We start from the raw sequence: 25,942 nt of genomic DNA, 5'->3' as shown, positions 1-25,942 counted from the left end.
ACATTTCTCTCGACACTATTTGAAAGTAAGCTCCAATTTGATTGTTTAGAGCCTAAGCTTTATACAAACCACACCCATAAATCTATCGGGAAAAGTTTATATAGAGCTGAGGCTTTAAACAATCAAATTTGAGGCCACATCAAAAATTTCATTAGAAGAGGTGGTTTTGATGCCCAAATATCTTTACATTGATAATCTCGACATCAAGAAGCATGAATACGAGAAAAAAATGGATACTGTATATTTTATAACGGATTTTTGAGCCGTCAATTTTCAAGATTTTCATAGATCTATCGAACTACACTATTTTTGAAGCTTTAAACTTTATAAATAAATATAAAAAAATATTTTAAGGCTATCACAAAGATTTCCAATATTGAAACCACATTTCTCGATATCATTTGAAGATAGGCTTTAATTTGATTGTTTAACGCCTAGGCTGTATACATACCGCACCCAAATCTATTTTTTAGATGTTTTTTGGATTTAGTTTTTAAGACTATTTTAGGAGATCATGAACATAAATAAATTTTAAAAAAAATAAAAATAATATTTTTTAAAAAAAACATTTAAACCGTTAGTTTTAATTATTTTGAAATGAGCCATATTTGCATCCATCTTTTAAGACAGAGGCTTTATACTTGTGGACGTATACGTAGAAATGCTGTAAAAAATCAAACACGAACAGCGATAGGGAGAGAGACCTAAAAACCGAACCAGGTCAATCTCCTAGAAAAAGCCAAAAGTTAAAGCGAATAGGGATTCAATCAAGCCACCAATATTTTTGATAACACCACCGAACGCAAGGGTAAGTGCCCTAGAAACTAAGCTATTCCCACCCGTTATTTGAATTGCATATTTAAAGATAGGAACGTGGCAGGAATAGTCTAAAAAGAAGAAATGCAAAATAAAGAAGAGAGAGGGAGCGAGGAGGCTAAAATAAGTAAGGAATTAAATAGTGATGCAGGGGCTATACATATATAACCGACTGCACCTGCGCCACCACCACCACCGCCCGGCGATTCCGCCGCCCCCACCCCCACAACCACAACCGCACGCCTCAACCTCCCTGCAGCAAAACGATTGTATTCATTACACTCGTCACTCACGCTCTTTCCATGCCCTATCCTTAAAACACCGAATTTTCTCCTCCCCTCTCTCTCTCTCACGCTCACGCTCACTCTCACTGCCATGCCTCTCCCCTGCCGCAAATGACGACTCTACCCCTCTTCTCCTTCCTCCTCCTGATCTTCACCTTCATCCAGACATGGGTGGTCAACCATGCCCTCGGCATGTCATCAACGCTCGCGGTGATCCATGCTACGGGCACCGTCTGCGGCATCATGGCCACGGTGCTTCCGCAGTCAGTTTCAAACTCTGTGGTGTGCTATCGCGGCGGCGACCGCGTCCTTCGTGCTGCGCCATCGAATGTCTCCTTCTCTGGGATATCCGGAGGCAACAACACCTTTTGTGGCATCGTGTCTGGCGGCAGCCCCATCCTCTGTTGGGACACGGCAGGCGCCAATTTGTCTGACAACTTTGCTTTCCGCCGCTTATCAAAGGATCGCATCTTCAGATCGTTAAGTGTTGGAGAGGGGGAGGTTTGCGGGCTCGGTTTTGCAGGGGTGGTCGAGTGCTGGCGTGGGGGCGGCTCTGTGGTGGCACAGTTTGCATCGATCACCGCCGGCGACCGCTTCATGTGTGGGATTTTGTCCAGTGGTTTCCGTGTTCGGTGTTGGGGTTCTTCAGGGATAGGGGGCGAGATTGAGGCCCAATTTTCCAATTTGACAATGTCCAGTTTGGTAGCGGGTGGGTCGCACGCCTGTGGATTTAGGAGAACTGATGGGGCTTTGATTTGTCGGGGAAGGAATGAGTCGGGTCAGCTTAACGTCCCTCCAGGAGCGTCAGAATCCCAGTTCTCGAGTTTGGCATTGGGGTCAGACCACAGCTGCGCTACGAGGAGTAGCAATGGAACAGTGGTTTGTTGGGGTGGTGGCTCAAATTCTTCGTTGGTGTTGGATTACCCGAGCGATGAGCCATTCTTGACGATAGTTGCAGGAGGGAGCATAACCTGCGGGCTCACGAGAGCGAATTTCTCAGTGATTTGTTGGGGTTCTGAGTATTTCAGGCAGCCAAAGATACTACCATTGCCATTACTGATTCCTGGACCGTGCACCTCGGTTCAATGCCCTTGCGAACTGTATCTGAATTCACAGAGACTATGCTCGGGTAACCAGCGTATATGCGAGCCCTGCTCAAACCACAGCCCACCTCCTCTCTTTCCTCCACCACCTCCGCAGCCACCACCGCCACCAACCACTAACCAAACCCCAACAAAAAACAATGGGATCCTAAGCCGGGGTTTATTGGCATTTGCCATTATTGGATCTGTAGGAGCATTTATATCCATTTGCACCCTCATCTACCACGTTTGGACAGGAAAATGTTTTCGCCAGAAGAAGGTCCACAACTCGGTCCAACCCACAGTTGCTGCAGCCGAGCCTCCTTCTCGGTCCTCATCCACAGGCATGAGGCGACAGGGCTCGCGAGCCATGCGACGACAAAGGAGTGGCACCTCCTCGTCCAAACATGGTGGTTGTGACCATCGAGCTGAAGATTTTCTACTCGCTGAACTCGAAGCTGCAACTGATGGCTTCTCACCAGCAAACAAGATTGGGGCTGGAAGTTTTGGCGCTGTGTATAAAGGCAAGCTCCCTGATGGTCGAGAAGTGGCAATAAAACGAGGGGATACAACACAGGCACGACGGTTCCAAGAGAAAGAGAGCGCCTTCAGGTCGGAGCTTAGCTTTCTATCTCGGCTTCATCACAAGCACCTTGTCTCACTCGTCGGCTTTTGTGAAGAGCAAGAAGAGAGGCTCCTGGTGTACGAATACATGCACAATGGTGCTCTATACGACCACCTCCACACTCGACAAGAGCCCGCTTCCCCAGTCCACTCATGGAAGATGAGGATCAAAATGTTGTTGGATGCAGCAAGGGGGATCGAGTATTTGCACACGTATGCAGTGCCGCCGATTATACATAGAGATGTCAAATCATCCAACATTTTGCTTGATAAGAGTTGGACAGCTAGGGTTTCAGACCTAGGGCTTTCTTTGAGGGGACCAGATGGCGAGGGAGGTTACCTGAACATGGCAGCAGCGGGGACTGTTGGGTACATGGACCCTGAGTACTATGGTCTCCAACAGCTGACCACAAAGAGCGATGTGTATGGTCTCGGGGTTGTGATACTTGAAGTTCTCACCGGTAAGAGGGCAGTATATAGAGATGGAAATGGAGAGGTTGGGGTGGGAGGTGGAGAGCCGAGTAGTGTGGTCGATGTTGCTGTTCCAAGAATTATGGCAGGGGAGGTCGGGGCAGTGCTCGATGCAAGGGTGGAGGCGCCAGTTATGGGAGAGGCAGAGGCAGTGGAACTCGTTGCTTTGATGGCTGTACAATGTGTTAGGCCTGAAGGGAGAGACAGGCCAACTATGACTAACATTGTGGCCAACCTTGATCGTGCGTTCAACTTGTGTACCTCAACGATGACAAGCCATGGTAGCATCTCGTTTTCACTCCCATCCGAGTGATGGTGGCTTCTTTTTTTGTTCGTCTTCTTGACACTGATTTTGTTGGTGTACATTTTGATTCAGCTCATACACACACAAAGAGAGAGAGAGAGAGAGAGAGAGAGAGACAGAGAGAGAGATATTTATTCATGGTTACTGAATTATTGTACCTCTAGTGACCATGACATTGCAATTTTGTTGAGTTGGTATGGACAAAAAAAAGGCCATCTGATCAGATGCCTGGACTCCTTTTCATAAGACTCAGATTTATTCCTGATATCTTCTATAGAATTTTATAAACCAGATCATATGAGAATGTACTGGATACATTTGCTAAACAAACAAGCCTCAAGCAGTTGCTTTCATTATGAAACATGAATGAATACACGTTATGTGAAGAAACCACTACATGTGTTTTGCTGTTATTACACACGCATTACACTGGCAAAGATGTAATTAAATTATATTTCAACCAAAAATACTTTTGAGATGACAAATCCCTGAGTATCTGTTCTTTAGTCATCTTTCTTCAATCCTTTACTCGTCAAATTGGAGAGCCAGATAAGACTAGGAAACTATGATAATTGTATTCACCAAAAATTGCTGTGGTAATCAAATCCTTGGATATCTGTTCTTGAGACGTCTTGCTTCTACCTCATTCATCCAATCGGACAGCCAGAATAGACCATGATATCCAAAGTATGCAAAAACAAGCAGCAATACAACCATGGTAGCAATTAAAAGCCACTTCTGAGCTGTCAACGTAATCACCTGAAAAACTTGCTTCTATCTTAACATAAATATAAAAATTTGGACCATCCAAGAAGCACAATTTTCTCCAACATAGATTGAAATAGAGAACACAAACCTCGAGCTTTGAACTCCTTTTAATTTCCTGTTTGTGTTCACGCCTCTTCCTTCCTTTTGGCAAAAGTGCAGGTTTTGCTTTGTCCTTCAAAGCAAAACATCAAATAATCAAAGAGGCCGTAGATGCATAACTCGTTGCATAACTTGTTAACGTAGAGACAAGCATGCAAAAAATGAATGCATGAAATTAAATGAACTCTCGTGCATGCATGAGAGTTCATGCATGCAGACAAAGATACGCAAGCATAACCCAATCCCAAAACAGATAAACGATCCAATGCCCAACATAGATACGACAGCCTCAAAGAGAACCCAAGAATAGATAAAGAATGCCAATGTCCGACAGACACAGAATTCTCAAATAGAATCATATGACGAGTGCCCAATCATTCAATTACTATGGAATAATGTAGCTTGATAAAGCAAGCGAACATTCTTCGGTATGGATGTGCAGTTCATTTGTCTGGATTGCAGCAACAGGTCAGTTTCTATTAGTTTGTTAGGTTTGTCATCCTTAAAAGGCTTTTTATGTAGTTTGGTACACATATACTCTCTTTTTTATTTCCGGGTTCAAGCACACGGTTTCATTAATGAGAACTAGGTACAATCGCATCAATTTGGCACATCATCACTGGCATATTTTCTAGTTTCATTACAAACGGCAGCTATGTAGAAGTCGTTTTATAGGAAAGGGGCAGTTTAGTAATTTCTAAATCTCCAGTTTTCCATATAAGCTTAAAAGTGCATCGAGAATTTGGCCATTCAATCATTGAAACGACGTGATTCTTGTCAATATCCATGTTTATGAAGTCATAAAAATTGGGTTATCCGACAAATTTTTGTTCCTATAGTGCCCTCTATTCGCCGCTCTACTTTTTAGGACGCAAAGGGAGATATGTAATATATTTAGGGTTTTATGGGAACCCCAAAAATATTGGTGTCTTCTTTATATTTAGAAATTGGCATTTAGATCTGTTACTAAAGATGCTAAATCCAGGAGCTGGACAAATTAAAAATAAGGATCTCCTCTGTTCAAAATAATAAGTCCTGGTCCTATGGCTCAAGTCTACATAATATATGCTAATCTACGAAGAGTACCAATTTGAAAGCTCAGCTTTTATCAATCATGCATTCAACTTCTGAGTTTGCTGTCACCGATTCATCTAAGATGCAAAGGACATAACTAAGTCCTAATTCAACTTTTGTCCCCCTTGCTCTCCATCCTGGGCTTCCTTGGTCCATCATCGTATAGGCGGTGTACAATATATGGTCCTATCTGGATGCGGGGGTGAACATTGCCCAAAGTGGGGTTATATATGCAGGTTGTTTAGAGCCAAGATTTTCACTGCCGTAATATGCAGTGTTTCAATCATTTTCCGCATGTAGTTGTTTTATATGCCAGGGGTAGTTTAGCTATTTCTAAATCTCTTGCTCTACTCATAAACTTTTAAGTACAAAAATGATTTGGTCCATCAGACATGCTACCAAAGTTATTAAATCCAGGAGATTTTGTGGTATGTCTTCCTGTTCTACAAATAAACAAGTCCTAATCCATTGGGCATCAGGAGTTGGTTTAAATTTGTGGTTTAATCTACATAGAAATATATGAATCTACAAAAACTAACTCTTTGAAAGTTCAGCCTTTTAAATCATGCATTCAACTTCTGAGTTCCTTGTTCCGTAGATTCATCTAAGCATGTTCTTAGTGCAAAGGAAATAACGAATGCCTAATTCAGCTTGCCCCGACTTCCTGTCCAGTCTGGCTTTCCTTGGCCCATCATCTCATAGGTAGTGTATTATGTGTGGCCTTATCTGGATTCGGAGGTGAGCACTGCCCAAAGTGGGCTTATATATGCAGGTTGTTTGTTGCCAAGATTTTTATAGCTGTTGTATGCAGTGTTCCATCATTTCTGCATGCAAGAAGGCACACATCAGTGATTCCACCATTTCAGGGAAAAGACATTTTGCCTCCATCATCGTTAAGAGCACCTTGTGCCTGGCTTATTGACCCATCCAGATAGGAGCCTATACAAATGCACTTACGTATGGCATTAATATAATAGTTTGAGATCAAAATCATATTCCGGTATATCTTTTACATTCTACAAAGAAACAGTTCCCAAACCACTGAATATCACAAGTTAATTTGCATTCTCTGAATTAGTCTATATATCATCATCATCATCATCATCATCAGAGCATTTTCCCAACTATTTGGGGTTGGCTATATGAATCCTGATCTGCCATTCTGCTCTATCAAGGACCATAACCTTAGTGAGGCCACAAGTCTCTATATATTTTCTCACTACTTCCAACCATGTCCTTTTAGGCCCAACCCTTGCCATTTTTTTAGCCTTCCACTTGAACCAACTCACCCCTCCTAACAAGTTTTGTAATAGGTCAGCGCTGCACATGGGCAGCTTACCTAAATCTACTTTCTCTCATCTTATTTCCTAATGGAGCCACACCTAAGAATGCATTCATTTCGAATGTTATCCCTTCTTGACTTGCCCACCCATTCATCTCAACATCAGCTACACTCATCCTATGGGTCTATTGTTTCTTGACTAGCCAACATTTTGCCTCATAAAGCAAAGCTGGTCTCACAGCTGTCCTATAGAACTTCACCTTCAACTTCATTGGTATGTAGCGATCACATAAAACTCTGGTTATACATCTCCACTTCGCCCAACCAGCTCTAATTCTATGTGCGACATCTTCCTTAATCTCTCTATTTTCTTGGATTATCGACCCAAGATACCAAACGTGTACTCTTTTTGGTATTTCTTGGTCATCAATCTTAACTACTTCTTCGTTTTTACTCCTATTATTACTAAACTTGCATTTTATATATTCTATCTTAATCCGGCTAATTTTAAAACTTTTAAATTCTAGAGGGTGTGGTTTGTGTAAGGTGCACCTTCAAATAGTGCTGAAATATATTTTTTAGTATCAGAAATTATTTTTTACCTCTAATTATAAAATTTTGAGATAAAAAATAGTGTAGATCGATCAGAACTATGAACACTTGAAAATCTTAAAAATTGATATGGATGATACATTACAAGATATACTATTTCCAACACTTGAAATCTATTTTTTCTCATGTCCATCCATCATAAGGTCCATGCATCATAAGGTTGAGATGATTGAATTGGGGTTTTTTCGGCATTGAAACAACCTCTTCTGGAGAATTTTTGAGGTGTACCTTAATTTGATCATTTAGGGCCTCACCCTTATATAAACTTTTCCCAATTCTAGGGCATCTCTCCAAAGTTATTCTGTTCTATAATAGAATAGAATAATCTAAATATAAAAGACAATATTCTATAATGTAACACAAGTCATTTTATAGGTTAACCTTTTCCCTATCATCCATACAACTTCTGGAAATATGGTTCTTTAGAATCATCAAAGCATGTCTTTACTGCAAAGGAAATAACCTAAACAAAATTTGGCTTGATCCAAAACCCACCAACCCCTATCTTCAGTCAGTACTTCCTTGGCTCCACGCATCACATAGGCGGGGTGTAAATCAAATGGTCTTGTTGGAATTCCCGGAAAAGTACCACGCAAAGATTTAAGCCGCTGCTATATACAGCGCTTCGTCAATTTTTTATGCACAAGAAGGCACAGATTGGTGATTCACCATTTCTTAAATAATGCACTTTGCCTGTCACCGATAAGCCCACCTTGTGCAGTCAGCAAATTGGGACATCCAGAAGGCACTCACATTAATGCACATGCACACGTGCATTAATGCATGACATTGAGGTTAAACCTGAGGTTATCACAATCTATTGTCTTAAATTGACATACAAGTAACCTAGTCAGGCATGAAAAACTCTTATTCTTCTTTTAAACTAGGGTGCGGTTTCTATAAGGTTGCAACCTTAAACAATCCAATTAAGGTGCACCTTAAAATTCTATTATAACATGTAATTTTGTTGTAAAAACTACTGAGTATTATCTTAAAATCTATTTTCACACCTAATTAGAAAATTTTAAATTCCAAAAATGGTTAAAATCAAGTAGATCTATAAATATATGAAAATCTTGAAACTGGACGGTCTAGGTAATGTGTTGCAAGATACACCATTTTCGGGACTCAAAAACTTTTTTTTCTCATATTCATGCATCTTGATGTCGAGATGATCAATTAGAGGGTTTTCTCAACATTAAAACAACATTTCCCATAGATTTTTGAGGTGCATCTGTGATTCTACATTTTAAGGTTGCAACCTTATATAAACTTTTCCCTTTAAACTAACCCCAAGAAGGAAAGTTATTTAGAAGAAGATAGTTCTAATGCAAACACAATGACAGCCACAAAGGGCTCCACTTTAGCACAGAACAAAAGATGTTTCATCTAACCCCAGATATATGGGGAGGCCTATGCATAGATCGACATGTAAATAAAATCGAAGACAAGAACACGCAATGTGCGTCAGGTTCATCACATTCACATTCAGAGTGAGTAATATCTTAGGACTCTGATTTTATTGGGAAATATGATTATGCAGATTGCAACATGTAATGATGTAACTGATTAACATATGTAGCCACAAACAACCAGTTACCACATTTGAGGTGCTGATTTGCTTTTCATTAAAAGCACCTATCTGCACAATAGCCCTATAGACCATATTCCGCATTCACATTGTCTTATAGAAATTTCTATATTGAGTTTCTATTAATAGAAACTGTAGTTACTACTACGGGCCCCACACAAATGAAAGAAAGGGATTGTATACTATTGAGACCATAATCTTTATTACAAGAATGCAACAATTACTCCTAGCCGTTAGATTTCAAATTCAATGGCTTAGGTGTGTCACGAAGTTCAATAAAAATTTCTTTGGACTTTGAGTTTAGTCAAAGACATACTCAGCCACACAATTTGAAATCTGACTGATAAGAACGATTGTGACCTCCTCATACTAAAAGAAAATGGTCTCGTTGTATAATTTTCCTTAAAGAAACCTGAAATAATTATTATGGGCCTCATGCCCATTATGGAAACCTACATGTGGTGATAATGTGTACAATATCCTACCATATTTGGATGATTTTCTTACTGTAACCATCACGCAAATTGGGTAACAATCATGCATAATGGTTGTGACTCTTATGCATGTTGATCTATCTGTATTGTAACTCTCATAGGAATCTGTGTATATATATGGCACATTGCCCCATGACTGGTATAGAGTGAAAAAGACATCTATATTTTTTTTATCATGTGCTTGAACATTACTTTCTCTCTCTTCTCTCTCAATCTTAACATAGTATCAGAGCGAGCTTTAAAACCCAAGGGTATCCACTACTTCCGGTGACCCTACAGTCATAATTTTTCTTCCTTCTTAGACTTGAAGTTGTGGTGTATCAGCAATCTCATATTTCCAGCAAAATCACCTCGCATTCCTTATACCGATAAGTTTTTATCCTAAGCTCCTTTCTTTTTCAGCAACCTCATAATTCTAGCAACCTCATATTTCCAACAACCTTAAATTTTTAATGTCACATTTGAAACTAAGGAATAAGTACCTTGAAAAAAAAAAGCATCAGTGTTTCCAGTTCAAGAGAAGGAAAATGTCAGAAATCAAGCACAATATTTCCTTGGGAAGCCGTCAATCTGACCATCCAAGATTGATGACCACTAAAGTTAAGCTAGATGGGACAAACTAAGAATGGTCCCATAAGAAGCCAGTGAAAATCGGGTCATATCACAGTAAAAGTGAAATAGCCCCTTACAAATGGTCCATCTTATGATAAAAGGGAAAGTGAGAAATTGACAATAATAGCATGACTCCTTCATTCCATACAGCCAAATCTCAGCAGGGAGCTGTTGTTTCTTAAGACTACAAAAGATATCTAGGAGGCAATAGCCAAGCATTCTCACAACAAGATGATATGGCTACAATTTACCAATTGCATTGTAAAATTGTGAATTTGCAGCAAGGAGAAATGATTATAGAAGAGAACTTTGGATACTAAAGAATAAGTTGGAAGAACTAACCACTATCAGCCTATTAATCCCGTTGTTGATGACATTTAAAAAACAAGTTGAGCAGTAAAGGATCTTTGAGTTCTCAGCAGGACTACATCCTACTTTGAACTTCAAAGAGTACAAGTTCTACGATAGCACAAATTGCTCTCTCTTGTATCAGTCTATAATTATGTAAGAGGGGAGACTACTAGAAAGGCTATTGCCGAAGGACAAAAGCTCAAGTATCCTGAATGATCATCCTTTGCAACAAGCTTCAAGCAAGGTAAAGTGGGTATGAAAGGACCTATCGTACCCCACTTTCTCCTGCTGAAAAGGAGAAACTCAAATGCTCCCACTGTGGTAAGAGGAGACACACCGGAGAGCACTGTTGGGACCTGCATCCTCACTTAAGAAAAAAACCAAGGAATGTAAGTGCCCATACTGTATCAAGCGTGTGGGTGGAAACCTCAACCACACAACCCAATGTATCCAATCCAAGAGATCAGGCCATTAAAGATTTACGACACTAGTTGACTACTCTCAAGGTTTCACTCAGACCTAAGACACAGGCAGAGTAATTAGGTACATATGCAACTGCAAACCATGCCTCCAACTCCACCTCTTCTACCCCTTGGATCATTGATTCAAGGGCCATTGACCACGTGACTGGTAAGAAAGTTAGTTCATTGTCCTTTTATCATGCTTTTAGTAAAGTTAAACTTGCTAAGGATGCATGCCCAGTGCCTCTTGGAGTGCCACATATAAACTTTTATCATCCTTGTCCTTACCCTCTGTAATACATGTGCCTTCTTTTCCTTACAATCTTCTTTCTCTTAGCAGCCTGACAAAACAACTAAATTGCAGTGTCACATTCTACCCCACATTGTATTTTTCAAGACCTAAAAACGAGGAAGACGATTGGTGGTGGTCATGAAGACAATGGGTTGCCCATGTTCAACAAAGGATGCACTTCTACCGCTCTCAGCTCTGAGCCTCAAAGTCATAAGCAAGTCCTCTTGTGGCACACCCGCTTAGGCCATGTGTCTCTAAAATCTTTAAAATTATTGTTTCCAGATAAGTTTGCTTCTTTGAATGTTCCTTAGTTACAATGTGAGACTTGTCAATAATCTAAACATTGTAGAACCTCTTTCTTTTCTAATGAAAATAAAAGTTCCAAGTCATTCCATATCGTTCATTCAGATGTTCGGGGGCCGCCTCCAATTATTTCTGTATGTGGATATTGGTATTTTATTTCATTCATCGATGACTACTCTCATTATACTTGGATCTATCTTATGAGAAGTAGAGATGAAGTACCTTCAGTTGTTAAAATATTTTATAACATGGTTCCTACCTAGTTTGAGACCCAAATATAAATTTTTCATTTGATAATTCACAAGAGTATTTATACAACGATTAAAAAGTTATTTTCTTGAACATGGTATAGAAACTCAAACATTGCAATCCTATATACAACAATAGAATGGTGTAACAATAGGGAAAAATAGACACTTGTTAGAAGAAATGAGAGGCATTTGAATAGCATGAAGGTTCCTAAGACATATTGAGATGAAGCAATTATTACTGCTGCCTATATGATCAATAAAATGTCTACACTTGTTCTAATGGTGCTTATCCTTTCAAACTTATCCACCATGCACTTCCTCTATTTCTTCTTCCACCAAAAACCTTTGATTGTGTCTGCTTTGTGCATACTCTTGGGCCAACTAGGAGTAAACAAGGGACTCAATCTACTAGATATGTGTTCCTAAGATATTTGAACTCTCAGAAAGGATACAAGTGTTAATGTCCGTAAGATAAAAGAAAAACGATGTTACCTTATTTAGTAACTCTCAGATATGGTCAAAGAAGGGTGAGAACCTTAAACTTTCCATTAACCCATCCAATGCCCATGTAAAGGGGCTGGGTTGTGTTAGGTCAGCAGCCAACGTAAAACTTTGTCAAATCTCACATGAATCCTAAACCTTCTTTGATAATCTAATGCTCAGAATTGGAACTACGACCTTCAGTGAGAGATTCAGGTGACTATGGGTTTACTTAGATATATGGGGGTGACTATAATTTTGCTCCTATAGCAAAATTGAAATCAGTACGACTACTTTTATCTATTGTAGTAAACATGAAAGAGTCACTCCACCAATTAGATGTGACAAATGCCTTTCTTAATGGAGATCTGCAAAAGGAAGTGTATATGGAATTACCACCTGGGTTTTATTCTCATGGGGAGAAATTGAAGGTCTATAAATTGACAAAAAGTTATATATGGTCTGAAACAATCACCTCAGACTTGATTCAAAAAATTTAATATGGCAATATGTCAATTTGGATTCCGGGGAAGTGTTTCAGATCATTCTGTATTTGTTAAAAGAGATTCTTGTTCTGCCACAATATTGATAGTTTATGTGGATGATATAATGCTCACATGAAATAATGATCATGATATTCATAAAGTGAAAGATTTCTTGGTATTTTTGACATCAAGGATCTTGGTCCATTGAAATACTTGGAATAAAGGTGGTTAGGTCTAAACGATGAATTTTTTTGGTCTCCAAGAAAGTATACTCTTGATCTCCTCAATGACACATGAATGTTTGGAGCCAAACCATCAGAATCTCCCATAGAGGTTAACCACAAATTATATGACCAGTAGTAAAAGCCTTTGAGTAACCCAGGTGTACATCAGAGATTAGTAGATAGACTTATTTATTTGACCATTACATGGCCAGACATTGCATATGCCGTAAGCATGGCAAGTCAACTTATACACGCATCATGCTCCCATCATGTGGAGGTTGTTTATCGAATTTTACGATATTTGAAATCTGCTCCAAGGAGAGGCTACTTTATACCAATCATGGTCACCTTGAGGTACAAGGTTTCTATGATGTAAGATTGGGCTAAATGTTCTCCTGATCAACAATCCACCAGTGGCTACTTCATGACAGTGAGTGGTTATTTAGTCAACCTAGAAGAAGAAGAAGCAGAGAGTCGTAGCTCAATCTTCATCTGAAGTTGAGTATTGAGCAATGGAAAGTGCTACATGTGAAGTAATTTGGATCCATTCTCTTCTTCAAGAGATGGGTGTTAATGTATCAGCTCATATTCCTCTAAATTGTGATAATCAAGCAGCAATTTATATTGCTTCAAAACCTGTATGTCATGAAGGAACCAAGCATATTGAACTTGACTGTCACTTCATAACAAAAAAAAAGGTCCCTTCAAAGACAATATGTACACCATTTCAATCTAAGAATCAATTGGCAGACATACTTACCAAGGCCTCTAATTGAGTTCAGCTAAAGGATACTTTAGACAAGCTGGGTATCTATGATATATATGCTCCATCTTGAGGGGGGAGAGTAGCAATTGTTATGGGCCCCACACCCATTAAAGACTTGAAATAATTATTATGCGCCTCATGCCCATTATAGAAACCTACATGGTGAAAAGGTGTATAATATCCAACCATATTTGGGTGACTTTCTTGCTGTAACAATCATGTAATAGTCATACATAATGGGATATTGTAACTCCCATAGGGACCTGTATATATGTAGAACAAATTGCCTCACGATTTGTAAAGAGCGAAAAGGACATCTATATGTTTTTATCTTGTGCTTGGTGCTTGGATATTACTCTCTCTCTCCTCTCTCAATCTTAACCGAAATGTATGGTCCAATCTTTTGATTAGTCTTCCCAATAGGAATCAATTCATCTCTATTTTTTTTCCTTGTGAGTACTAAAATTCCTTAATAACTTTGACAAGATGATGAACATTGGCAGCCAATGAATCTTATAAGCGATATAAATTTCTTTGACAAATTGTCAGATTGTAACCCTAAGATCCAGTTTTAATGCTTAGTATTCTTACATAGTGTTAAGAGTAAGGCACAGAAATCAATGGGATGGTACATGTGAACAAGTAATATAAAATTTCAATTCAGTATGCAGAAACCCAAACTACACAATGTTCTCAATACTGTGATGATAAAGACATGGGAATCAGCTAAAGCTAATAGTTATTACCTCCATCATGGTTATTTTACGTTGATGCACCTCTGGATTTGTAGTCTTCTTTTTACACGCAATATCACACTCTGAGGTGCAGGGGAGAAGTCCAATTCCAAACTGGCTCCTAGAGATTTCTCTCATATCATGTTTGGAATTGCAACAGGCAGCTTGCACGTCGTGACAAAGCCATTGCTTTTTCAGATGCAGGCATACACAGCGAACAGTGACCTTGGAAAGAAGAATGACATAATCCACAATAATTAGCTGGAAGCAAGAATAAAATAGCCTTGAATAGGGGAACTAATTTCCAAGAGTCTTAGAGATAAGCAGAGGCAGTAATACCCATAGAGAGGTCACATACATTGAGATGACCGGGTGCATAATAGAAAACTCTATGATATCAAAGTGAAACATAATGTTTCAGTCCAGCTTTCACTCAGATTAAATCTGCCCATTTTTTTTGGTAATTAATTTCAATAAGCAAAAATTGTAAGTATAAATCCTGCTCAAAAATGTGTTCTACATCATCTATATATCAACATAATTGGCATCTATGCTGTCTTGAGACCCGTTCTCCAGCTAGTTAGTCCTCAAACTCATAGTTCTCCCTCATCAAATGGCAAAAGGAGACCTATAAGGTTCTGGTTAAGTCAAAATTTTCATTAAATACCTGCCATAGTTTCCAAAGGCAACCTCTTTTCCCTTAGCCCATGCAATGACAATCACCGAGTTCACCTCAATAATTATCTCCTTCCACTTAGGATATTTGCACTTGAGGTCAGCAAGGAGGGAACTCACCTCAGGCTGAGTGGACTCACGCACTGGCTAGGGGCCTGAGTAAGATATGTATCTTACTGTGGTAATCTCTAAACGTCCAATCCCAGCAGGTCCACAATTACCCCTCGAGATCCCATCAAAGGCTTAACTTCGTGGCGTCTGGGGGTGAGGCTTCCACTTTCCATCGACCTTGTGTTTCCTTGCTTTGGCCCTCGCATTCATAAACCACTGATTCTGAAAGTCATCCATGCAGTAGTCTCCAACTTCTTTGAGTATTTTCATCCACGAGGCAATCAGGGGCATTTAATCATCTTTATCCCTTATTGCATGCTATGTCATAAAAGCATCTATCACTTCTTTCAATCCAAATAGCCACAATGTGCTATTTATAAGACTTCCTAAGCATAGTTACTGGGAACTTCCAACCTACGTGTTGATCTCGATCCTGCTCTGGGATGTTACTCCAATGTTCCCAGATTGGGATCTCAATCCCCTCTATTTGGGATCTTGATCCCCGCTTTTTAGAGATTTCTCCTAGTCACTTTAAAGAGCAATAAGAGGCCAAGAAGATACTTCATTCGGATCTTAGTTACAATCATACTTCGTCTCTAATGCTTTTCGTATGTTGTAAAGTGCAAATTGCAAACAAGGCAGCCTGATATGCTTTTGGATATTGTAAAGTGTGAAATTGTAAAGAAAGCAAAATCAGCTCCCTTGATAGTTATCAGTTATCCCGATGTGCCTCATCACAATGTTTTCTTATGGTACTTTGTGGGCTTATAGTTACGTAAACCACACTTCAAGAGAATATAAAAATATAATTCATTAATTAAATAAAATTTAAATAATAAAGATTCACTTTTTTATTTCCCATTTTTTGTGCGCCCATTGTTTTTTTGTATTTTGTGGGACACATTTTTCATGTTATTTTGTGGGATTATCAGATCTTCTAAAATTTTTTAATAGAATTCTGGTCTTCTAAAGATAATCTCAATCGCCACCATCAAAAAAGTTGGACACTGGTGATTGGGCAAGCCTGCATATAAACTTTTTCCTTTATCTATTAATTAAAAAATGTGTTGAATGCACTCCCAACCTAAGGTTCCTGCATGTGTCGATTCATCACTCTCACTCCCAGTCCCACCCCCGCTTCAACTCCAGCTCCATGCAACTATGCTCCTAAGTGACAGAAGCATATAGGCAATGTCATGGAAACCTTAAGGGACCTAGATTTTTTTATGGCAGCCCAACCTGGAAGCCCCATAAGCCCAGTGTTCATACCAGAAGCCTTGATCCCAAAGAGACACTGGACGATGAAAAGATATAAACAAAGGAACTTTGTGATATAGTGATGAAGTAAACTATCACAATAGGAACAAAAAACAATTGCATATATGCTAAGTTAATTTTACGCCTTCACCAAGACCATAGGCATAAGACATAAAACAATTGCCAACTTACAAAATGTTGACTTGGAAAATTAGAAACATAGATCAAAATTTTAAAGAAGATATACATTGTCACCGTCAAGAACAAGTACCCCACACCCCTATGGCAGTGGACGTCCTCTATCAGGGGAAGTACTTCTCGAAGCAAAATAGAGGATGGCAAAATAGAGGACATGGAGATACAAAGCACAAATATATTACTTGCTAATGAAAAAGAATATAATAATAACAATAATAATAATAATAAATTATTAGTGTTCCAAATGAAAGAGAACCATTTTATGAGATTGAAAGACCAAAAAATTAGTACCTTCTTACTACACTTCTCTGGTGACGGACATTTACCAGGATGGCATGTCTCTGGGCAAAGATGTGTGCAGTTTGGCAACTTTCTGCACATAGAGGTAAAACAACAAATGGAGATCCACATTTAAAAAAAGGCACAAAGACATAACTTAAGGGATCAACCACATAACAGCTTTTCAAATATTGTAGAGCCCTTTATTTGAAAACTATAAAAGCAATTGGTCCATAATTACATAGGATGCTCCATTAATCAAAATTATGTGTCTATTCACTATTTAGGAAATATTTGAACCACCCACATCCTACAAGGCCCACCAATCTCAGAACCTTATCATTTTCATCAAAAGTCAACAGACCACTTCATCGTATTCTTTCTCAATATCCAAATTCATAATCTTCCCAGCAGATACAGGAAAAAATCATGAAAAAATAATATCAGAAAAAATAATCATCTACACAAGTTATAAGACCCCAAACCTTAACAAGCCAAGAGAGAGAGGTTAGAATTTCCAAACCAAAACCTTCTTTTACAGAATTTTAAGCTCTAAAACACATAAGTTAAAACCAGAAATATCTAGGCATTCCAAGTGCTACTACAACTTGCATGAAAGGAAAGGAAATCTCAAATAACATCCTTATCAACTTAAGAAACCAATTTAAGACTACAACAAAGTTCCCAAAATCCCAAGACTCCAAAAAGAACTTCCTACTCTAACCCCACACAACCAAATAAATCAATATCATCATCATCATCATCATCCGAGCCTTATCCCAACTACTTGGGGTCGGCTACACAAATCTGGTTCCGTCATTTTGCTTTGTCAAGGGCCATACCCTCAGTCATACCATAAATTACCATATCCTTCTCACTACTTCCATCCATGTCCTTTTAGAACTTCCCCTTGCCCTTTTAGAGCCTTGCACTTGAACCAAATTGCCCCTCTTAACCGGTGCTATATTAAGTCTACGCTGCACATGATCAGCCCACCTAAGTCGACTTTCCCTCATCTTATTGCCTATTAGAGCCACCCTTAAGTTCCCTCATATGTATTCATTCCGACTTCTATCATTTTTTGTCCTACCACTCATCAATCTCAACATCCTCATCTCAGCTACAGTCATAAAAACGACTATGTTGTTTCTTCACCGCCCAACATTTCGAAAGCATGGTCAATAAAGAAAGAATGCTAAACAATTACTAAGGTTTCCCTGTTTTCATACTACACCAGACTACTTGCTATTTGCACCTAGTCTAAAGCCTTCTCGAGTTCCACTAGAACCACATTTGACATAATTCCCTTGTTTCACTTATACAAAATCAAGCCTTGATGATCCATGAATGCACTGTCAGACCATAAAGAATAGATTCATAGAAGCAACTAACCCATCTACTTGGCACTGGATCTTTGACAACTGTATATGCCACTCACATAATTAGGTCCCAAACATTGCATAACCACTCTCACCATAGTACACTAAAGAACTTTTATGATAAGTGTGCAGATCTATCTAGACCACCTGTTATTGTAGGTGAAGACCATGGGAAGTTCCTCTCACTCCAGCAGTTTCCTACTCGGTGCACCTTCCCAACTTTAAAAGGTCTCACCAGCCATAGCTCCTGAGCCCATAAAATCAAGGCAAAACAATTGTTTTAGTGAAGGAACAGCTTACTAGATACAATCTACCATTAAAGGAGAACAAGACCTTCAATCACTACGACGGAGTTGAAGCCCCATTTCTAAGCTGACACATGGGAGACTATGCTATTTGCCCATTCAGATATCTTAAAGTCACAGTCCCCGGGCTTCTTTGCCAGGAATACACCTAATTAATTATCAAAAATAAAAGAAAAAGAATGGTTGCCAGATTCCAATAATTCACTGTTCTTGTCTGGACTCCATTCCAAATGAAGAGAACCAAATCCTCCACATGGTAATATCATCCAAATCTACATAATGCCGTGATACAAAAATCAAGTTCACATGCAAAGAAGGAAATGTGCTAATTTGGCTGTTATATCTAATATATCTCTCGCATATTATGGACTGAAAAGAATCAGTTAATCAGACTTCACTTGAGAATGTGGAATCCAAATGTTACGTGATGAAACATACATCAATATAGCTTTTCTTATAAGGTCGTCTGGCTTTCGTTGCATCTTATTAGCTGGCAAACAAATTTACATCTGGGTGACAGATTTTTTAGAATTTTATAGCGGTAATTTGAATAATAGATAATACAATAGGCTTCCATCAGTATTTTGTTTCAAGCACAGGCTTCTATCAATCATAACAATCCCTTCAAAAGCTCATACTCATTCAAAGGCCACTGATTATGAACACAAATCCTAAATATGTATTTTTTGATAGGATATGCATGAACTAGACCTGTGGCATGGTCCTCCGCAGGAACGAGCTTGTTGCTGCTCCTCCTCAAACATGCTGTTGTAGAGGGCACATTCAAAAACATGAACCATTGTACCACAGTGGCAAGATCTTTTAATAAGAACTTTACAAGGTGGACAATTTTTAACATGACATGGTAACGGGCAAGGATGTGGGCAGGCTGGCGATCTTTCCTGAAACATAAAAACAGAAGTAAAATAATTACAGATGAATGGGGGCTCAAAAACAAAATGACATCCAGTGAGAAAAATAATGAAAATCCTCCAGTTACTTTTATCACCTAACTAATTGCGTCTTGAAAAAAAAATATATATATATATATAGCAATGAATAGATGCAATCAGCACTGAGACTTCAAATGAACAGGCTTAAAAAGTCATAGTACTCCAACCTTTTGGCAAGGTAAAGTACATTCTTCACAAGACTCTGGAGTGACATTGCTTATGGCATATCCATCCAAAATCAAGGACCTGTCTATAATGGCATGGCACGACTTCTGACAGTAATGATTGCGACATTGAAGAAGGTTCCCACATAAATTTGAACAGGAAAATGGAGTTCTATTGGAGCAGACCATCTGATATAACAGTGAAACAGAGAAAATTTGTAAAGGATGCAACGAACATACTAAATTAAATAAGAGCTCAATGGCTTACATACAATAATGAGCTAGAACCCATTAACAAAAATATGGAACAAACCATTTGTTCAGTTCCAATGTGCTGGCCAAGGCATTGTCTCAGTACAATTTCTTGACAGGGAGAGCATGGAGATCCAGGAGTTTCACAGCTTTGTTGGATTGATTTCTTTTTCTTTGGCTTTAAAGTGAACTCTGGATTTGGAGCAGGAACAGGACCATGGCATCTGAATATAAGATGCATGTAAAATTGGTACTTTAAGCAAATTATAATGAACAATAGAAGTATTTATGCAATTATCAAACTAACCGAATCACTCAGGACAAATCACAGATTTGATTAAGATTCACTAATAACGCACCTTTGTTGACAATTATGACCACAAGGAAGCTGTTCCTCACATATCAGCCGGCACCGGGGGCAAGCACCATAGTGACATTTATGTGGCTGGTGATATAAACAAGATGCATCATTGGTGAAAGTTGGATGAAATTTTCCTCTTCCTCCAGAATATGAAACATGAAAATAGTGATTAAATCATTTAAATCCGACAACTACAAACGCAGTTACAAAAAGAAGATGAAAAACAAGTGAACAGCTGAAATATGCCGTACTTGAGTCTAACGACATTATGTTTCAATTTGAATAAGAATGGCGGATGTAAGTTTTTTCACATTTTTATTACTTGTCAAATCACACTACTAATTTGCAAGTCCACTAGATACAGTGAAGGCAAGTGCATGCCAATCTTTCCCTGAACAAGACTGTCACACTATCCTTTTTAATGGGAAAATTTCAGAATCATCCTCGAAGTGGTAAGCAAATTGGAGACCACATTTGACTTCCATTTCCTTCACCTTTGAACCTCCATACAGTAGACCTCTGATTAACAGGGTTCACTAACAGAGCCCCATTCAACACATGGAAAGGCACTTTTACTGAAGTGACCTCCCCATACTGCAAGGATTTTAGATGGTTGTAATACTACTCTACCCAAATGTTATCATCATCATCATCATCATCAAAGCCTTTTCCCAACTAATTGGGGTAGGCTATACGAATCTTGCCCAAATGCCATCACAAACATTAAAATATATTAAAACTTCTCAATAGCTTATTTGTTATTTTATTTTCAATGAATATTGAAAACCTTTTCTTCCAATTCAGCAAAAATTGAAACAACCAATACACTCCTATTTAATTTAAAAGTTGGTTCTAAATGTTAATACAGTATGATGACATTTCTTTATATATATATATATACATATATACCACAAATATATTTGATTTTATCGTATAAATATTATAATATTTTAGTAAAGTTACAACCATCTAAAGTCCTTGAAGTATGGGAAGATCATCATCATCATCAAAGCCTTTTCCCAACTAATTGGGGTCGGCTACACGCATCTTGCCCAAATGTCCTCACAAACATTAAAATATTAAAACTTCTTAACAGCTTATTTGTTATTTTATTTTCAATGAATATTGAAAACCTTTTCTTCCAATTCAGCAAAAATTGAAAACAACTAACACACTCCTATTTAATTTAAAAGTTGGTTCTAAATATTAATATAGTATGATGACATTTCTTAATATATATATATATATATATATATATATATATATATATATATATATATATATATATATATATATATATATATATATATATAATATTTTAGTAAAGTCAACATACCCATATAATGACTGTAGCTAAGATGAGGATGTTGAGTTGGATAAGTGACAAGACAAGGGATATAATTCGAAATGACTACATGCAAGAGAATTTAAGGTGTGGCACCAATAGACGATAAGATGAGAGAAAGTAGACTTAGGTGGGTTGACCATGTATTGCACAGACCCAATACAACAACTGTTAGGAGGTGCAAGTTAGTTCAAGTGGAAGGCTCAAAAAGGACAAGGCATAGGCCCAAATGGACATGGTTGGAAGTAGTGAGAAAAGATGTGGGGACTTATGGCCTTACTGAGGGAATAGTCCTTAATAGAGCAGAATTGTAGACCATGATTCATGTAGCTGACCCTAATTAGTTGGGAAAAGGCTCTGACGATGATGATGTTATCAATCGTCTTCTAAAATATAAATATTTGAGCAAATTAAACAAACTTTAAACAATAAAACAATATTTTGATAAAAATATTACTTATTAAAATAATATTGAAAGGCATTTTATGAAATGCCTCATTATGATGAATACAATATAAGAAGGGTAGTTTACGTGTCCTTCCTAGGTCTATAAGAAAAACATCCTTCATGGAGCCTTTGTATAGAGGCCTAAAGGTGAAGGGCGAGAAGTCAAAGGTGAATTCTGATATGTACACCATAACACCACGCAGAGGGTGGTTTTCGAAATCTTGTCTTTTTAATTTAGTGCCCTTAATAAGTAAACAGGCTTCCAAGTCGAACTTTAACATAAAAATGTAGTTTACAACTGCTACTCAGACGCTTATACGCTTTTCTTTTCCAATAAAAGCAACATTGAATCAAATAAGGCAAACATGTACTTGTTGTGTAAAAGAGCTAATCAATTGGTTAAAGGAGGTTACAAAATGCCAATATAAGTTTGTGGGACAGAATAAAATTATTGTTACTACAACTAAGAGACTCTTTAGGACAAGGGCCTCCACATGTTGACATTTCCACTTGCAGTGTCTTCTCTAGCCATGGCACTGGAACAGCATTGGCCTGCCTCCAAGTGTGCCTGAAGTTGATGTGTAGACCTTGACAGAAATGGGAAACCTTGTTGAAGGTGGATTCCAATCTCCAAGGGCAAGCAGATCAATTCTTGACCCAATTTACGACATCTTGGAAGTCTTCATCCACTAAAAGTGAAGAGTAACAAATCAAATATTGAAAATAACAATTGGACACTTGGCTTCCTAGGCAGTCCAGGGACCAGCCGAACCACAAGGGTGTAGCCCTAGGCCTTGCAGGCACCTTGGCGTAAACATAAAAATAAAAAAGAATAAAAATTAAATTAAAAAAAAAAAAAGAGAGAGAGGGAGATGATGGAGATGTGGATGGCCATTGATGAAAATATGTTTCTAAAAAAATAAAGCAAATTGAGGGGTTTCAATAATTGACAGCAGTATGGCTTGATAGGAAACGTGTCAGAGTGTGAGTGAGAGTCAAGAGGGAGAAAATTTCTAATGAGGGAGAAAAGAGAGAGAGATTGGGTAAAAATTAAGATGGCATGAATCAAGAGAGAGTTTTCTTTTGAAACTGTTACTTCTGAATCAAGAGAGAGAGTTGAAATTGAGAAGACCACACAGAGTTAATAGAGTGAAAGAAGACGGAGAGAGATTGGCACAACAAAAGATGGAGAGAGAGAAGAGTGAGATCAGGCATGACTGAAGATGGAGAGAGTTGGAGAGTAGAGAAAGAGATTGTACACAACTTAAGAAGAAGCTGTGGGCTGATGATCAACCATTTGCAAGGGGCGTTTGGGTGCCTCCGGTTGACTATTGTGATCTTGGGAAGGGGAAGGACAGCAGAATACATCCAAGGTAGTGGGATAAGTATGGGTCACCTGGTTCAATTATCACTAATAAAGATAGGGGAGTGCTTCTGAATGAAACTTCATCTATCCAATGAATAGGAAAGATGAGTATGGGTTTCAATCAGGCATCCAGTAGGTTGCAAAAATTGAGGTGCAAGGGTGGCGTGGCTGAATCTATGCCAAAAGAATGAGGTGTGGGCTGTAGTAAGGTTTCAGTAGAGTTGACAAGTTAATTAAGTAAATGAGGTGTGGGCTGTAGTTAGGTTTCAGTAGAGTTGACAAGTTAATTAAGTAATGACATGCACATGGAAATAAAATTATCTTGTCAGCTCTATTTCTTACATCAAAAAAATTAGAGACAGCAAGATAATTGAGTAATGACATGCAAATTGAAATTTAGTTGAAACTCACCCATAAGGAGAATAAATAAACCCTTGTTGACAGGCGAACAAAATTAAACATAACATATTGTGAACATTAAAGGTGTCAAAGTTCGGCCTCTATTACAGGGTTTGGCAGCAAAGCCCTGTTAACAGGCTAACAAAATTAAACATAACATCATTGTGAACATTAAAGGTGTCAATGTTAGGCCTCTATTACAGGGTTTGGCAATAAGAGCAAACACAGATCACAATCATAGTTCCAAAAAGCGGTCCGCCTAACGACTAAGCAGGCTAGGGGGACCTGGGCACATCGCCTAGGCCTAGTCAGCCCTTTTAGGCAATGGGTCCCTAGGTGCTCGCCCAGGGGGTGAAAATGCCGCTAGTGGAGGGGATCAGAGTCCTTTTTCCCCTTAAATAAGGGAGGAAAAGAGAGAGAGAGAGAGAGAGGGAGAGAGAGGGGGGGGGTTAGGTTTTATTGTGACCTTAAGCCATTTTTTTTACCTTTTAGAGTGGAAAAAACTAAAAAAAGCCGCCTTATTGGATTTCTATAAGATTGATCAGGTAATTCAAAGTTTTGAAAAATCAATCCAGATATCATTCTTTTGGTTTGGATTTGATTTGTTAGAAGCTCATTAGAGGGTTTTTAGGAATCTTTTGAGATTGAAAAACATATAAAAGGTGGAAGATTGAAGGTCGAGCGATCCAGGTTAGTGAAAAAACTCCGTATTTGAGATAGCTTTTGTTATTTCGAAATGTCTTCCTTAGGTTCTACTAGTAGTGGTGACCCAGGTTTGGAAATAAGGTTATAACCCGAATCCTCTAGATAAAAATTGTATAAGATATAATCATTATGAAAGAGATATCAATAGGGGTATAAACCAGTTAAAGAACATCATGCCGATATAAATTGGGATGTTTCCCCTAGTAAAAAGGTTCCTGAAGCAATTAGGGATGAGATTAGAGATTATATGAATTTAGTAAAAAGGAAAAAAAAAAAGGAGGCATGCACAGCAGAGTTAAGGGTTGGGATTCGTGTTTTTCATGATGATGAGAGTGATGAGGTGGAGCACTTTGCTTTGTCCCAACCTAGGAAAGGAAAGGGAATTGTAATTGGATTTAAAAGATCTCAGCTTAAGGGGCCTATGGATACTTTTTTTTACCTGGACTTACCCTGTTTGCAATTGAGAAAACCAAGAAGCAAACAACCATCGAGAATAGAATTAAGGAGGGCAGAGAGAAGTGCTTTGTATATCGCTCAGTGGTTTTATGAGGCACAGTCAATGCCACCCGCCTAAGCAGCTTCTACATCATGGTGGAGGCAATTGGCCAATTTGGGCCTAGGATTGAAATCCCCAACCCCATATAAGCTATCAGAGCCTCTTTCAAAAAAAGACTGCAAATCGCAAGGGAGATTGTGGACTCGTCGAAGGATGCATGGATTCAATATGGGTGTCTATTATGACTGAAATTTGGAGTTACAAGAAGATAAAAGGTCAGGTGAAATTGTCCTTTAGGGACTTTTTTTTAGGTCGATTGATGCCCAATGTTTCAAAAAACGGCCCGCCCGGCTCCTAGACGCCCAGAAAAAAATTTCCGGCACGCCTCGACTTGGGTGCCCCAACACGGGCGGCTGTACTTGGGTGGGCGCCTAGGCGAGAGCCCAACAATTAGTTCTGGGCAGGCGCCCAGAACTGTTGACGTTTTTTTTTTTTTTAACTTCGCCCAAAAAGGCAAAGGGGGTCATTTTGACCCCCATGTTTGTATAAAAGAAGTTTTGGGGTTTATTTTTCAACCCCAAACTTAAAAAAACAAGAAACCTTTAATCTTAAACTTATTTTTGAGAATCTAAAGCAATTTCTGAGAATCAAAAGTACTTCTTGTGGATTGAAAAAGTTTGTTTTTCTGATTGAAATTATTTTTAGGGTGCTATTAGTGGTATTAGAAGACTTATTAGTTGATTCGTAGCTCGATTGAGGTAACCAACATCGAAGATCAGAGATTGGATAG

At 38.5% G+C, this 25,942-nt stretch overlaps 2 protein-coding genes across 31 annotated transcripts in view; one reads left to right on the top strand and one right to left on the bottom strand.

Moving 5' to 3' along the window:
- The first annotated feature begins 1,211 nt into the window (after positions 1-1,211).
- On the top strand, positions 1,212-3,827 carry CCR3 (CRINKLY4 related 3). Its single transcript, XM_006843489.4, has one exon. The coding sequence runs from the start codon at positions 1,212-1,214 to the stop codon at positions 3,588-3,590; it is 2,379 nt and encodes a 792-aa protein (XP_006843552.3). The 3' UTR covers positions 3,591-3,827.
- Positions 3,828-3,898: 71 nt separating this feature from the next.
- NFXL2 (NF-X1-type zinc finger protein NFXL2) overlaps positions 3,899-25,942 on the bottom strand; it is a 41,197-nt gene continuing 19,153 nt past the window's right edge. For 8 of the 30 annotated variants that reach the window (XR_016060754.1, XR_016060753.1, XR_016060747.1 and 5 more), the window contains exons 6-13: positions 20,393-20,478; positions 20,095-20,257; positions 19,785-19,970; positions 19,376-19,566; positions 16,993-17,074; positions 14,473-14,685; positions 4,438-4,521; positions 3,899-4,340 (exon numbers count right to left, since the gene is read on the bottom strand). Coding sequence is in view for 21 of the 30 variants with exons in the window: in XM_011624705.3 (XP_011623007.1) it covers positions 4,182-4,340; positions 4,438-4,521; positions 14,473-14,685; positions 16,993-17,074; positions 19,376-19,566; positions 19,785-19,970; positions 20,095-20,257; positions 20,393-20,478 (1,164 nt within the window). In the remaining 9 variants the exon portion in view is untranslated. Of the gene's footprint in view, positions 4,522-14,472; positions 14,686-16,992; positions 17,075-19,375; positions 19,567-19,784; positions 19,971-20,094; positions 20,258-20,392; positions 20,479-25,942 lie in introns of all 30 variants that reach the window. The other 22 variants (XM_020666755.2, XM_088873778.1, XM_088873772.1 and 19 more) reach the window with 8 other exon arrangements.

The sequence above is a fragment of the Amborella trichopoda genome, chromosome 8 (assembly GCF_054954075.1).
Source record: "Amborella trichopoda isolate Santa Cruz 75 chromosome 8, AtrichopodaSantaCruz75HAP2 v2.0, whole genome shotgun sequence".
In the NCBI taxonomy this organism is placed as follows: Eukaryota; Viridiplantae; Streptophyta; class Magnoliopsida; order Amborellales; family Amborellaceae; genus Amborella; species Amborella trichopoda.
This window is presented reverse-complemented; position numbering and strand designations above follow the sequence as displayed.

Excerpts from the sequence above, each read along its gene's own strand:
- CCR3 (XM_006843489.4), top strand. The coding sequence starts at position 1,212 with ATGACGACTCTACCCCTCTTCTCCTTCCTCCTCCTGATCTTCACCTTC.